Raw genomic sequence first — 14,450 nt, forward strand, 5'->3', positions numbered from 1 at the left:
AGGTGGTAATAAAAGCTTATATAACCAACCATATTGTTGTACTTTTATATTTTGTAATTTTTATGTCTCTCAAGAAACACAAATCGCGGTCCTCGCCGACCGTCCCAGCTTTTACTCTCTCGCGGGTCGGGTAACCCAACATTTCCGATCCGCATGCTGTATATCCTATATTTTCCCCTGGACTGTGTAATAAAAATCAGTACACTTCTAAACCTGCCCTCTTTGTCAACCTCTTACACATGGACCCCGGGAATAAAAAAGTGTTTCCTACTTTTCACGTAATATAGGGCAACAAAATGTTTCATTGGTGCTGATTACAACTGCAATCTTGAGTAAGATCAATAAACGTTACATATATACGCTAACACTGTTCGAATGAGTGCTGGGAAGGCTGGGAAAGATGGTGGATGGGTTTTCCGTGGGTAGACCGGCCTGCCTGATCATAGCCGCCATACTGGATTTCAAAATTGCCTTGAAAACATATTTTACGAAGAGCGTCACATGCTTATTTTAGTTTGTATGGGGCTTTCATATATTACATTATGTTGACGAAACTTCAATCTTTTGAATGGTATGCTCAAGTTTTAATTGTATTCTTGTTTCACCAATTATATACAGTGAATAAGACCCGGCCAGCGTGATGACGACGGATCGCCCGTGATTGTTTACCCTAGGCTATAAAATAATCATACATACCTACATACACATTACACTAGGCTCTTTATCAGCCTAGGCCAAACCTAATCAACCTGACATGACCTCAAGAAACCTATAGGTATGCACGTAGGTAAACCCCTTGTCTGTCATTCAGAGTACATTAATGTGGTCCTCATTTAAACTGGCACTACTTTCTCAGCTTGGCTATTATTTCGAGTATCCTAGGGTATGAATGGAATGGAATAGTATAGAGTTTAGTGCAAGGGCCAAGCGCTAACCTATGAGGTCATTCTGGGTGGAATGGAAATTGAGTAGAAAGGTCTGAAAGGTGTATGAATGGAGGTACAGTAAAAGGAATAAAAGGTGTTGCAGCGAGCGGAGAAGGGAACACTGCAAAGTAATGGTAGATCTATGGTACCTATATGCGGCGGCTAGTTCCACACGGACTGCAAGGAACGTAACCGAGGACAAGACATCCACTAGGGACTGGGGCGTCCAATGTATTTCGCCATGTTTAGTACTGGCCCCTGGGGGTTAATTACAGTCGTCCAAATAAATATTACTTGAAATTCTTGTTCAGTAAATAAAATAAAGTAGGAAAACGTCAACTGCCAGTCTAGGCCACCACGGATTGTTTCTGTAGAAATACCAAAGTAATTCCTACGGTGCACCCGGTGAGGTGCCAAGCCCTAGGCCTAGGGTATTAGGTAAATGACCTCCATGCTTTATGAACACATTAGGTAGGTTACCTAGAATGCTGGCGCTGTCAGACTTACAGTTAAATTCATAAGTAAAGGCCGAATCATTTGCGGTTTGTTGTATTCAGTTGAATCACTTGATATCTTGTTCAAAATGCACAAGTACCGTAAATACTGAGAACACATAAATCTACATTTCTGGCCTGGGTAGTGGGTACCAACTGGTAAATAGGCCATCTCTTGAAGTTGAAGTTTGAACTTGGTGGCTGGGAAATCCGGAAACGCTGCCATCCTAGGACCAAAGAGCAAATCCCTTGCTCGAGTTAAGTCAATGACAACAGAAAAATGCAGTTCTTTGGAAAAGTTTGCAGAAAGCTCTCACTTTCGAATAAATCACAATTTAAAAATTATAAATAAACACAACAATATTAGTTTTCATAGAAATATGTCATACTTGTTGATAATCCCTTTACATACTGTATTACCTATCCCTTTTGAACTTGAGCATAATGACTAAAATGACGCAATAAAGAATGCTGAAATGTTCTATAGGAGACTTCATTTTAGCAACTTCAAAAATATTATTTACAGAATAGTTCATATATTTAATTAGTTTCCTATAACCATCTATTATCAAAAAGATCCACCCAAAAGAGTATACAGTATATGATTTTGCCAATAATTAAAAGGAATGAAAGACGTTACTATATTAACTGATATGCAGTCTAAACACAGTCTTAAAAGTGATACGTATAATACACCTTACATTCTGTCAGTGTAGCTATTACAGAATAAAGTAACCCACTTGTTATTTACCCAAAATACTCAGTCAAAATATATGCCCTGCCAGGAGGTGCGAAGTCAACTCGACATCTTTGGTCCAAGGAACACTTTTAAGTTATTACTTTCAATGAGGTAATGTTTTCAAGCAGTATCCAAGGTGAAATGCTTTAATCTCTCAATATGATGCACAATGATAATTTGAAGTAATACGGTTTTATTCGCCCACTAGGAATTTATACGAATCACCCATTTAACGTGACCTTACATTAAAACCTACACGTTTTAACGTTGACGTTTTTTTCCAACGTGAATTGAATTGAATGTAGATTTTCGGCCAAAGGTCAAGCACTGGGACCAGAGGTCATCCAGCGCTGAAACGGAAATTGACAATAAAAGTTTGAAAGGTGTAAGAAAACGAATACCTCGCAGTTGCACTATGAATCAATTGTTAGATGGAAGAGAATAAGCAAGGAGGTAGGCCTACAGTAACGGGAACAAATGGGGTTAAAGCTAGGGGTCGCAGGCACGCTGCAAAGAACGTTAAGTAATACCTACAGTGCACCACCGTATCAGTTTGGCATTAACCCCTCACCGGGAATTTCCTATGTGAAGTTCAATTTCTCCTCGAAATGGAGCTCGTTCTGTCTTCGCCATATTCGCAACAAGTCCAAGACAGCATTTGATATATATTTTTTCTTTTCACCGTATACTGGGCGGAGCATCTTGTGGTTAATAATACGAGTTACTTTTTACATGGAATGGAATATAGAATTTAGGCCAATAGCTGTGATTTATGACAGGCCCGTACCCAGTTTTTATTGGGGGAGGGGGTGGGGGCCTTTTTACTGCTTCCACAAAATGGCTCAAAATGTTTGTTCCTAATTACATTTGACGGATTTTGCCAGTAGAGTTCAAATTAAATTAATGGATAGATCAGATGCACGTGACTATCATAAATTGGGATATTACTGGTCATATATATTGCAGGAGCTTAATCATCCCAAAACACTTCAGGACGAGTCAGGGGAGAATAATATTGTCATTTCCATTTCTAGTTTTGTGACTAATTTATAAAATAATAGTAAGTATGTATATACATATACATACATACATACATATATATATATATATATATATATATATATATATATATATATATATATAATATATATATATATATATACAAAAAAGGGGGAGATTTCATGGATTGTGATAACTACAGGGGAATTAAATTCAGAGCATGGATTGAAAGTTTTAGAAAGAGTACAGGATGAGAGATTAAGAGAGAATGTAAAGATCGGGAAACAGCAGTATGGAATCAACAGAGGAAGAGGGACGGTGGATGCCATCTTCATAGTGAGAGGGGTGGCTTAAAGGTGAATGTAAATAAGCCAGCAGTGAAGACAAGACAGAATAATAATACAAGAAGGAAGGGGCTCGATTATAAAACAGGCAAAGTTTAAATACTTAGGATCTACTTCAAGCCAAGAGGGAGGATGTGAGGCTGAAGTTGACGGTAGGATAAAAGCTGCATGGGGGAAATGGAGAGGTAGTTGGAGTGGTGAGATAAGAAAATACCAATCAAACTAGTCAAGATATATAACACAGTGATAGGACCAGTGTCGAGAGTGAACTTCTATTAACAGAAATACAAATCTCTCACTCCTCAATGGAATGGCCGAGAATCTAACTCACGACCAGCAAGGTTGGATGCCAACACCATACTAACCACAGCACTGAGGCGGTGCTGCTTGAAATTGGAAAATGATGAAATAAGAAGGCAAGTAGGCTTTGTAATGATTACAAATATATTAAGTCACAATTGAGATGGATGACGAGGAGAGTGAAGAGGGGTTGGGAGGAACCTGTTGGAGGAAGATCGAGAGTGAGACAGAAAATGAGATGGAAAGATAAAGTGAAGGAAGGTTTGGAGGAGGATGATGCCTCTGATAGAAGGCGTATCAGGCAACAAACTGTCGGAGAAGTTATTATATATATAATGAAAATGGATGTCCACGAAATTTCTCTGGATAAACTTGTGCATGTCGTAACAGGCCTAAAAACCAATGTGAGCTTGACTTGGAATGTACAAGTGAAGTTAACCCCATACACTGTTTTGGAATGGAATGGAATATAGTTTTTAAGACCAAGGCCAAGTGCTGGGACCTATGAAGGAAAATCAAGAATAAACGGTTAAGAGGATGCATATCAGATCGGAAGAAATATGAACTGAGGTAAAGTAAAAGGAATGAAAGGGGTTGCAGCCAGATTGTTTGTTTGCTTGTATGGTGCTTTTACGTTGCACGGAACCAGTGGTTATTCAGTAACGGAACCAACGGCTTTACGTGACTTCCGAACCACATCGAGAGTGAACTTCTATCACCAGAAATACACTTTTCTCGCTCCTCAATGGAAGTAATACCTAGACCTAGAGTGTACCCCTTGAGGTGAACTGACAACAATGGCCACATACTGGGTACTGTAATGGACATAGAATATGAAATTCAAGCCAAAGATAAAGAGCTGGTACTAGCATTTGTTACTGGGACCTTAATTTAAAATACAATACAATGCATAAATTGTAAGAGAACAAAATTACTCACCACTAGATTTCACAGACTAATCAGATGACAAGTACCATATAGAGAACATAAAACCGTTCACTTCACTTTTCTAGTTGAAAGCTTTGAGAAAATTCTTATTATACAAGGTTGTTTGTTTCTTTGGTGTTTTTACGTTCCATGGAACCAGTGGTTATTCAACAATGGGACCAACGGCTTTACGCGACTTTAAAACCACGTCGAGAGAGCGTCTATCACCAGAAATACACCTCTCACTCCTCAATGGAATGGCCGAGAAATGTATGCAAGGTTGGGTTGGTTGGTCATGCTTTAAGTTTTCAACATCCTTGTGCACGCCTGGGTACGCTCCACACAAAACAAACTTTTGGGTCTGCATAGCTGCTTCCAATGTTCCTGCATAACTGTGTTATAGGTGTAGTACTGCTTCTTTTAAATTTTCCTCACTAAAACTTGTACAAAGTTGTTAAAGTTCTTTCTTCTTGAAAAGGTATCCCTCCATAACACCAATAAAAAATGTACTCTTACAACATACAAAATTCACATTAAGGTAAAAGATCTTGGGTTGAATGAAAACATAACCTAACGTGACTAAGAAAAATTACAGAAGCGGAAAGAACTAATCTTCAGTCTGTGTGAATAGAAAAGAATATTAATAATGACTGAAACAAGTACGTTACACACACTGCAGGCTTAAGGTTATGAATTTGAAAGACAACTTCTACTATCATTTTATTTAAGCAATGAATTCATATGGAAGAGGCGTCAAGAATTCTGGCTTATTATTAGAAATGTTGACTTTGTGAGCTGGACGAGGTTCAGCTGGCTGCCTCTTCAGAGCAACTCTGATGCCCTTTGCCTTAGCCTCAATCCTGACGCGATCATTCTCCTTTACCCTCTTCTTGAAGTCTTCCTGGCATCTGGAGGGCTTAATGTGCTCGACACGGACGTTCAATCTGAACAAAAAGAAAGCAGCCAATGTACTATAACCATGATCTAATGTTTCATATAGCAAAATAAGTCTAAGTAACTAGAAGAATAAAAGAAACATTATCTTGCTAGAATTTTCATTAATAGGATTACAGGTGATGAAATTTTCTTCTAAGAGCAATGGGTGTCTAATGTTTGCCAAGTATTTCTGCAGCCATCCCATAATACACAGACATTAATCACTGTGGTTCATCAAATTCTAAAAACAATTCTAAAAACAATCAGAAGGTTCTCCCTAATTGGCAATACATATATAATGAACAAATATAGTATTTGAAAACTATAAAGCTTTGCTTGACGAACTTGTTCAATGTGACGTCAGAAGCGGAGAAACCGCGGCAAAGTTCTGACTTTTCTCGCTGTTTCTCCGCTTCTGACGTTACATCGGACAAAGTTCGTTGACCAATCAACACCTTTCAACTTGATGGAAGGGATGAAAAATAAAACTCTTGGTCCTGAATACAGATGTCTACTTCAGACTTTTTTTGCTACTAGCTGTCCTATTTATCATTCTATTTGAAGCTGAAGTGCGAAAAAAAAACATAAATTTTCATGATAAAATTTATTATTTGGCTTCTTACCTAGTGTTAAAATTAGCGTACATCTCCACGCCGATGGGCAAGTCGGCATTCAAACCAAAGATCAAATCACTGCCTGGATGATTATCTAGTTCACCTATTCTCCACCAAGTGCTCCGAATGTTTAAGCTCTTGTCAAAATTCTCGTTGACAGCCCACTTAGTAGTGAGGAAGCTGAGTGGGGTTTTAACAGGAAGAATCCAAATCTAGCTAATTCCCACATTGAGAAGAGGATGGTGGGTAGTGCAGATAACTAAAACTGCCATGAGGGAACCCGTGCCTGGATCCAAAACCCCTATAAAATGAGTCACTAAAAATAAAATATCTTTACGATATAAAGGTACACCACTCTTGTATAACATATGTACCTTCATGCTCCCCAAAATAAAGCACATGAAATTCTTTAGTCTGAATGGATTTCCCCTTAACCGAAGAGTACAAGATACATACGTATACCAAGAGAGCTAGAAAGTTCAAAATTCATTTGCTGAGGCTACTAGGGTTCACAGAGCAATTCTTGAACATGAGATTTGCTCAATACTTCTTAAGAGTAGATAGAGGGAGAAAGGCCTGAGTCTCAATCAGGCAAAACTTAAGAGAGAGAGACATCCACTGTTCAAGAGTGAGGGCCCTCAAAGAAGTAGTAATCGACTAGTTGTTCCTATTCATCTCCAAGCTAATAAGTTTACATTTGAGTGCTCCTCTAATCCCACAGCAATTGACGAAAATGCAATGTAATGGCCACTCCACAGGTAGTTTTGTTCTTCTGAATCCCCAATCTCCAAGAATACAATCCTGCCATAGAATGATTGTCAATTAATCCTGTTCATTTTAAAAAAGCAATCTTTCCACTATGACTTTGAGCTGACCAGGGATAAAGCTGCTGGGCATCTTCAATGGTCTTTTCACTACCCTGACATCTAGTAAGCTTTACCAGGTGTAGTGTTGACCCTTCTACGTTGAATTAAGTATAACGCCACTAATAAAAAATTCTTGTTCAGTGTTACAAGACAGATGGGGTGGAGGGGGGGCGGGGGTGGGGGGTGGGGGGGAGACCTCAGACTTAGGTTAAAGACTATAATGGTCAACTCTTGGTTCCAGCATCCCTCCAACAGAACTTGGTGACAATGATGGTCCTGGATCACTTACAAGAAGGCAAGTGTCTATTCATCTTCTGACAGACAAGCCTGTAAATTCAAATATCATACCCACTTCACTAGATAAGAATGAGGAGTTAGGAAATTAATTAAAAATCATATTGCACAGAGATTAAGCAAGGTGAAGCAACAGATCCTTGGCCTTTGGCATACTGTCGAGAGATGGCCAACTTGAACTAGCTGACTTAGAGGAAAAGATGTCTTGCTAATAAAAATTGACCCCATCCACTGATGGGCAACAAATTCCCCTTAGACACTTGTAGAGGTGTTGTACACAAGCCCAAACAAAGCGCCTTCAACAGCACTACCTCCTCTGTCAATATACCTCCAAGGAACTTGGTTGATTGAGGATGTAATGTTATGAGAAAAATGTGTCCTGCACATCCAAAACAAAACATCTGATCATTATTTTGGAAAATCACTAAATCCATGATGGAAAAACAAGAGGCATGGGGACAGACATGTAAAGTCATTGTCTCAATGTGTCCAACAATGGTCACATATCTCCAGTTGCTAATGGAGCAAGGAAAAAGTATTCAAGAGGTAAAATCCCAGTGGATAACTGCCTCCTCCATTTCTTTCTAATTTACAACCTCTTACCTAATGAGACTTCTGCTGGATACGTCTCTCCAAACATGCTAGGCTTGCAATTGACCATCTACCAGAATTTGAGGGCTGAAATCTCCCCCCCCCCCCACCAAAAAAAAAAAAGGTATAACATAAGACTTGCACCAATATACACTCCCTTACTACCTTAACCGGTGTAGCATAAGCCTTTACTACAGATAGGAACATAAGTGTTCTCATTTCTTCCAAACAGGGTTAGTAAAAGCATGAGAATATTAGCCTGTAGCACCAGGAACCAGTTAAAAATTATCACTTCCTAGGTAAACCTCCCACTGGTGACAAAAAAATCTTAATGCTGGCTCCACAAACTTCCCAAGCTGGAGTCAAAACCTCCCTAAGCTGGAACATCAACCTCTCTAAAAAAAACACACACACACAGAGCAACAGTTCAATTAAAAATAAACATTTCAACAATCTAAACTGAGAACCAAATCAGCCCGCAACTTCCTACAAAAAACACCAGCGGCAGACCTAAAGGGAATTGTATGCAGCCAAGAATGAGAAAACTTACAAAACGTGACCTAATTGAAGGAGAAAGCTTGGGTTCTCTTTCTATAAATGCTAAAAGGGTTCCAAATTACTCACAAAGACCAATTCTCCATGTGGTCTCTTTCTAAATGAGGATACAGCTCAACACAGTACTCCAGCATATGGTCATTAAAAAAGGAAGATCTTCAGATTCAAACATTTCTTCTGCCAGAGGGTGACAGGAGGAGACAGCTGTTTCTGAGCAACACCTGGCAGCAACAGAGCACCTACTATATTGCACCTATGATGCAATGAAAGGTAGACAGGAAAATGCAGTCGAAGTGGATCATCTAAGTGAAAGAAAACAAGGTGCCAAGAAAATGGGAAAGTTGGGAGATGGGAAGGGGTTGCAATGACCCTCTTGCTTCTTCCAAAGGCAAGTCAACAGACTTAGGAGCATTTCCATATGACATCCTTAAAAAGCTATGTTAGCTCATATAATCTCTAGCCTGGACACAACAGAATATACTGAACTAAATATATAACTTAGGCCAAAAGCCAAACACTGGCATCAATGAGGTCATTCAGCACTGAAACGGAAACAGGTGTAATACGAAGAAAGCCTCGCAATTGCAATATGAACCAATTGTTAGGAGAGGGTGGAAAGTAAGAAGGCAGAAAGAGAATATGAAAGGAGGTACAGTAAAAAGAATGAAAGGGGTAGCAGCTGGGGGCTGAAGGTATACTGCAAAGAACCTTAAATAATGCCTACAGTGCACTGCATGAAGTGGACTGTCAGCACTAACCCCTTCAGAGAACATAATATAATGTAACTATCATCGGTTAGGTAAGTAGTAAGAGATTTGTCAATAACTGAAGAAAAGGGAATAGGCTAGCAGACAGGGATTTAGAATGGGTAAAAGATGAAGATATTGGTTAAACAACTGATGAGTTAATATAACATCAGAACAAGTAAAACTAGAAACAGACATTAATTCTTATATAAAACTGTCTACACCTATTTAATTAGTCACATCAGCAATAACAATCTGATACTAGAAGGTGAGGACAGCGGAAGTTGCATATGTAGTAAAGGTTATCATTTACCAAAACAATCTTTCAGCTAAACTAGAAGGTGAGGACAGCAGAAGTTGCATATGTAGTAAAGGTTATCATTTACCAAAACAATCTTTCAGCTAAACTAGAAGGTGAGGACAGCAGAAGTTGCATATGTAGTAAAGGTTATCATTTACCAAAACAATCTTTCAGCTAAACTAGAAGGTGAGGACAGCAGAAGTTGCATATGTAGTAAAGGTTATCATTTACCAAAACAATCTTTCAGCTAACGCATTTTACGAGACTATGAAAGAAGCAGGTTCCCGCCAGCAGACTTCTTCCTCAGAATCCAACTGTTGCAGGGCAGTCCTACGGTCAGGGTACAGACTGCCAAGAGAAATGACACCGTACCTCTTATATGGGAGTGTGATAATGATCGCGGAATGGGGGAACCTGGAGCGGTTCCCGAGCCATTTCAAACAAATCTTTAGTGACCAAAATAAAAGTTCACATCATGTTCTAAATTCTCAATATGCTTCTCCTGAACTGAAAGAGGAGCGGACGGTACAGCTAGAGAAATGACTAGTTGATAACGTAACTTAAATAACTGCTTCCCTTCTCCTCCTACAATAACAAACATGAGCAGAAAGTCCTTCAAAAAACCCTGCTTCCGCACATCTACTCTGAAGATCAAACTTAAAACATATCAGCAAGCATAAACAAGTGTCCTCACACTTAAAACCATAGCAACAAGCATAACCAGTGTCCACACTTAAAACCATAGCAACAAGCATAACCAGTGTGTCCACACTTAAAACCATAGCAACAAGCATAAACAGTGTCTCCCCCCTAAAAAATTACCATTATGCTAACACAGTAACCATTCATACAGACCCTGACGTTCTTAGCCTTGATTCCAGTGGAGGCATTCGAGGAAAAATAAATGTATGTAGACTACTGTGATAGCAGCAAAAAAGCCATGAAATACCAACAAGTGGCTATATACCCAATGGTGGCAAGAAAATTCTGACAGAGCTTAAACATTCGAAACACACTTGGTGGAGAACAGGTGAACTGGTCTTCTAGGCAACTATTCGATCATTTTTTTTTTTTCACGAACTGGATATTGGTACAGCAGCCGTATCCCAGATTGTGATAGATATTGGTATGGCAGTGAATTACCCATGCGCGAACCCTTGTTTACTGCCTCAGGCGCATATCAGTGACAGCAAGAAAATGACGACCTAACAACGTAAACCCTGTAATAATACATCAGTTTTCAACGAGCTGAAAAAGGCAATGGACGTCTATGAAGAGTCAAACTTCCAGAAATTGTACATCCGTAGGTCACGAACGATTGAATCGGCCCTGAAAAGAGCTCTGAAGAGAAGCTTCAAGTCTTCTTTGAGTCTCCTCTTCGGAGCTCTTTTCAGGGCCGATTCGATTGTTTTTGACCTACGGATATACAATTTCTGGAAGTTTGACTCTTCGTAGACGTTTATTGCTTTTTCAGATCGCTAAACCTGAAAACATCTGTTTTTCGACGAAAACTGCTGATGTATTACATGGTTCAGAGGAGATTCAAAGAAAATATGAAGTACACAGATAGATTAGTTTTATTTTTCATGTAGGTAGTCAAAATCTAAGTATGTTTAGGAATTATTGTCATTTTTAATATTTCCATTTACTGTCAAAATGTTTTGATGCTTTGGTGATGACAGTATGGTGCTTCACTTTGACATTTTGAATTGAACATGTTCAACGAAATAATTCAGTTCGACTATTAATGCTACTGTCGCTGATCTTCTAGTGCCGTACCTATAGCTCTTAGCAACAGTGTAAGGCAACTGCTGCATGATTACCAAACTGCTGTACCTACAGAATCTGACGTACCCCACTACACTATGCTATTTGTAGGGCAGGAAGTCTGAAATTGATGCATGCGCAATTCACTGCCGTACCAATATCCTGTGCCTTTTTTTTAATGCCAACCACATATTGGTGTGGAGACGTATGCTAACTTCAACAGTAATTAAGATTCAGCCCAAATAGTTATTTATTAACAGGACTTTTAACACTGTCCATGGCAATGTGAAACCATTACTAAATCCAACCATCATTATACATAGTATATGACTGCGTGAGGGCTTAGATATATCCCACCCATCATCTTTATCAAGCTGCAGGAGATAAAGCCTGATAAATGATTACCTACAACCACTGAAATGAGTAATGAGCCTTACATAATAGAAAACTAATTTTATGTATTACCTATATCTCCAAACCTTAATGTATTACTCATCTCCAAATCTTACCTCTTGGCCAGGATTTTTCCCTTTACTCTTTTGTTGACAATGACGCCGACAGCGTGTTGGGTAACATTGAATACTCGTCCAGTTTTACCATGATAACACTTGTGTACCAAACCTTTTTGGAAAGCACCATTACCCTGAAAATAAAAATCAAATTACTATAATCCAATTTCAGGGTAACATCACTATGGCAAAATCATTTTGTATTACAATACACATAAGCAATTAAATATATCTACAACAAGCAATTACTGTATACCAAGCACAGGAACCTTTTTATTCACCTGACTGAATGCCTACTACTTATTGTCAAACCAAAACATCAAGACGGGTGACTGGAGGTTTCTCCCCTGACTATGTCGTTCATAGTAAAGGACATTTTGGTCAATTTAAGCATAAGGAAACTGCCCTACTTAAACCTAAAACCTCAATGGTAAAGGCAAATTAACCACTCAGATGGTGTTTGTTCCATATTCATCCCGGATTTTCTGTATATTTCCATTTCTTCTAAATGCATCCTCAGGTAACCTTTGTTTGTGTGCATATAGAATGAAAAGGAATCATTACTTTATGGAAATTTAAACATACAAAAAATTTCTCACTAAATATATGACAGATTTCTTGCATGGGACTGGGGCAACTAATAAGCAATTTAATAGCCTTTCACAAAAAATACCAACTGGTAGAAGCTATGGCGTCATCTTTTCATAATTCTGCAATTTGCTAATGTTTGTTTGAGTGGACACAACTTTACTATCAGCTTCCTGTCAATAAGCAGCTTCGTAGTGGCTACTCGAGAAATGGCACCACAGTGGGTTCATTACCTAAATCAACTTTTCTTTGGAGCCTACATCTTTCATCCAATTTGGGGTTACTTAATTGTAACAAATTATTCCAACTATATCTTACAAATGCAAGCTAATAAATAAAATTGTACAAACAAGCATGCAATCACCTGGGCGAACTTTCTATTTTGAGATACCTAAACACCTTGAGATTTTTTTTAAATGTCAAGTTAGTTGAAAAATATTTTTTATACTATTGCCAGATATATGCTGAAAAAAGGGAGCATCTGTCCATACATCCCTCACTTACTTCCTAAAGGGGGTTGCACAACCAACCACGAGAGACAAGCCTAGATCACAATTACAGTTCTGGCGTCTATGGAGCTTCTTTCATGACAAACAACCCTACTTTAAAATTCTGATGATTCTACATGATGATAATGTACAGCCCTAGCATCTTCTTTCTCAATTAAGTTTTTAACAATTTCCTCAATTTCACATGCTACATCTTTGTCTTGAGTGCTTCTCTAAGCTATAGCTATTTGGCAAGAGGGCATGCTAGTGGGGATTTCAACCATTCAGTTGTCTTCCGATATTTTCCCAGTCATAAACATTAAGAAAATTAATTTAACATACCTTCAAGTCAACAATGTCTCCGACCTTATATACCCTTAAGAAGGTAGAGAGATGCTCAGTTCCTCGCTTCTTGTATCCACGAGAGAACATGTTCCGCGTACCGCGGCGCAAACCTTTTGGGTTCGTCATTTTGGCAAAATCTGCAGGAAGAGGAAAACAAATTTGTCAGGCATAGAAATACTAGATAACAGTCAATTTATTAAATTCTGAATCTATAACTGGATGAAACTTATGCTTTGGGTACTGGCGATTTATTTTATGGTTGAAAGCTAAAAATACTATACAGAACTGCACTTTTCATACAGCGAAATACTCTCAATTAAAGCAAGCAGTCAACCATGCTGAAAATGACCAACACCAAGCCACCTTGTACAATCCATATAAAATGTTTTCCTTCAACTCATATGCCTAATTCCTAATATCTAAAAAAATAAAAATTGTCCTTACTTAAAAACTTTTATATATATATATATATATATATATATATATATCTATATATATATATATATATCTATATATATATATATATTATATATATATATATATACATCGAGCTACAATGTCCTTTAATATCTAATTCGCTCTACCTCGGAATTAATATATTTTCATATATGCTTAACCGAAGGGGAATTTTTTTCTCGATAATAGATTTACCTGTACTTGGGCGCGAACGCAGGTACATTATAAATCCAGGACCGTCAGTGGAAGCGGTACCACCCAACCGCGGGAGGCTTAAAAGGTATATGTCGTCTCTCACCTCAAATACTTTCTCGCGCTGAAGTATTCGTTGGTTTGGAGACAACATTAACCCGCCTCGACTCCGGTAGTTAAGTAGCGCTTTTGACAACACGTAGCATTTTACATAAGTCATATCACATTACCGTGATTCATATACATACATCGAGCTACAATGTCCTTTAATATCTAATTCGCTCTACCTCGGAATTAATATATTTTCATATATGCTTAACCGAAGGGGAATTTTTTTCTCGATAATAGATTTACCTGTACTTGGGCGCGAAAAAAATTCCCCTTCGGTTAAGCATATATGAAAATATATTAATTCCGAGGTAGAGCGAATTAGATATTAAAGGACATTGTAGCTCGATGTATGTATATGAATC

At 38.3% G+C, this 14,450-nt stretch overlaps 1 protein-coding gene across 1 annotated transcript in view; it reads right to left on the reverse strand.

Annotated features, from left to right (window-relative positions):
• Positions 1-5,436: 5,436 nt before the first annotated feature.
• Positions 5,437-14,450, reverse strand: part of LOC135221662 (large ribosomal subunit protein eL21-like) — a 71,546-nt gene continuing 62,532 nt past the window's right edge. Inside the window, exons 2-4 of the mRNA XM_064259361.1 lie at positions 13,327-13,466; positions 11,909-12,042; positions 5,437-5,673 (exon numbers count right to left, since the gene is read on the reverse strand). Coding sequence (XP_064115431.1) covers positions 5,454-5,673; positions 11,909-12,042; positions 13,327-13,455 — 483 coding nt within the window. The 5' untranslated portion in view covers positions 13,456-13,466 and the 3' untranslated portion in view covers positions 5,437-5,453. The remainder of the gene's footprint in view (positions 5,674-11,908; positions 12,043-13,326; positions 13,467-14,450) is intronic.

The sequence above is a fragment of the Macrobrachium nipponense genome, chromosome 3 (genome assembly GCF_015104395.2).
Source record: "Macrobrachium nipponense isolate FS-2020 chromosome 3, ASM1510439v2, whole genome shotgun sequence".
Lineage (NCBI taxonomy): Eukaryota > Metazoa > Arthropoda > Malacostraca > Decapoda > Palaemonidae > Macrobrachium > Macrobrachium nipponense.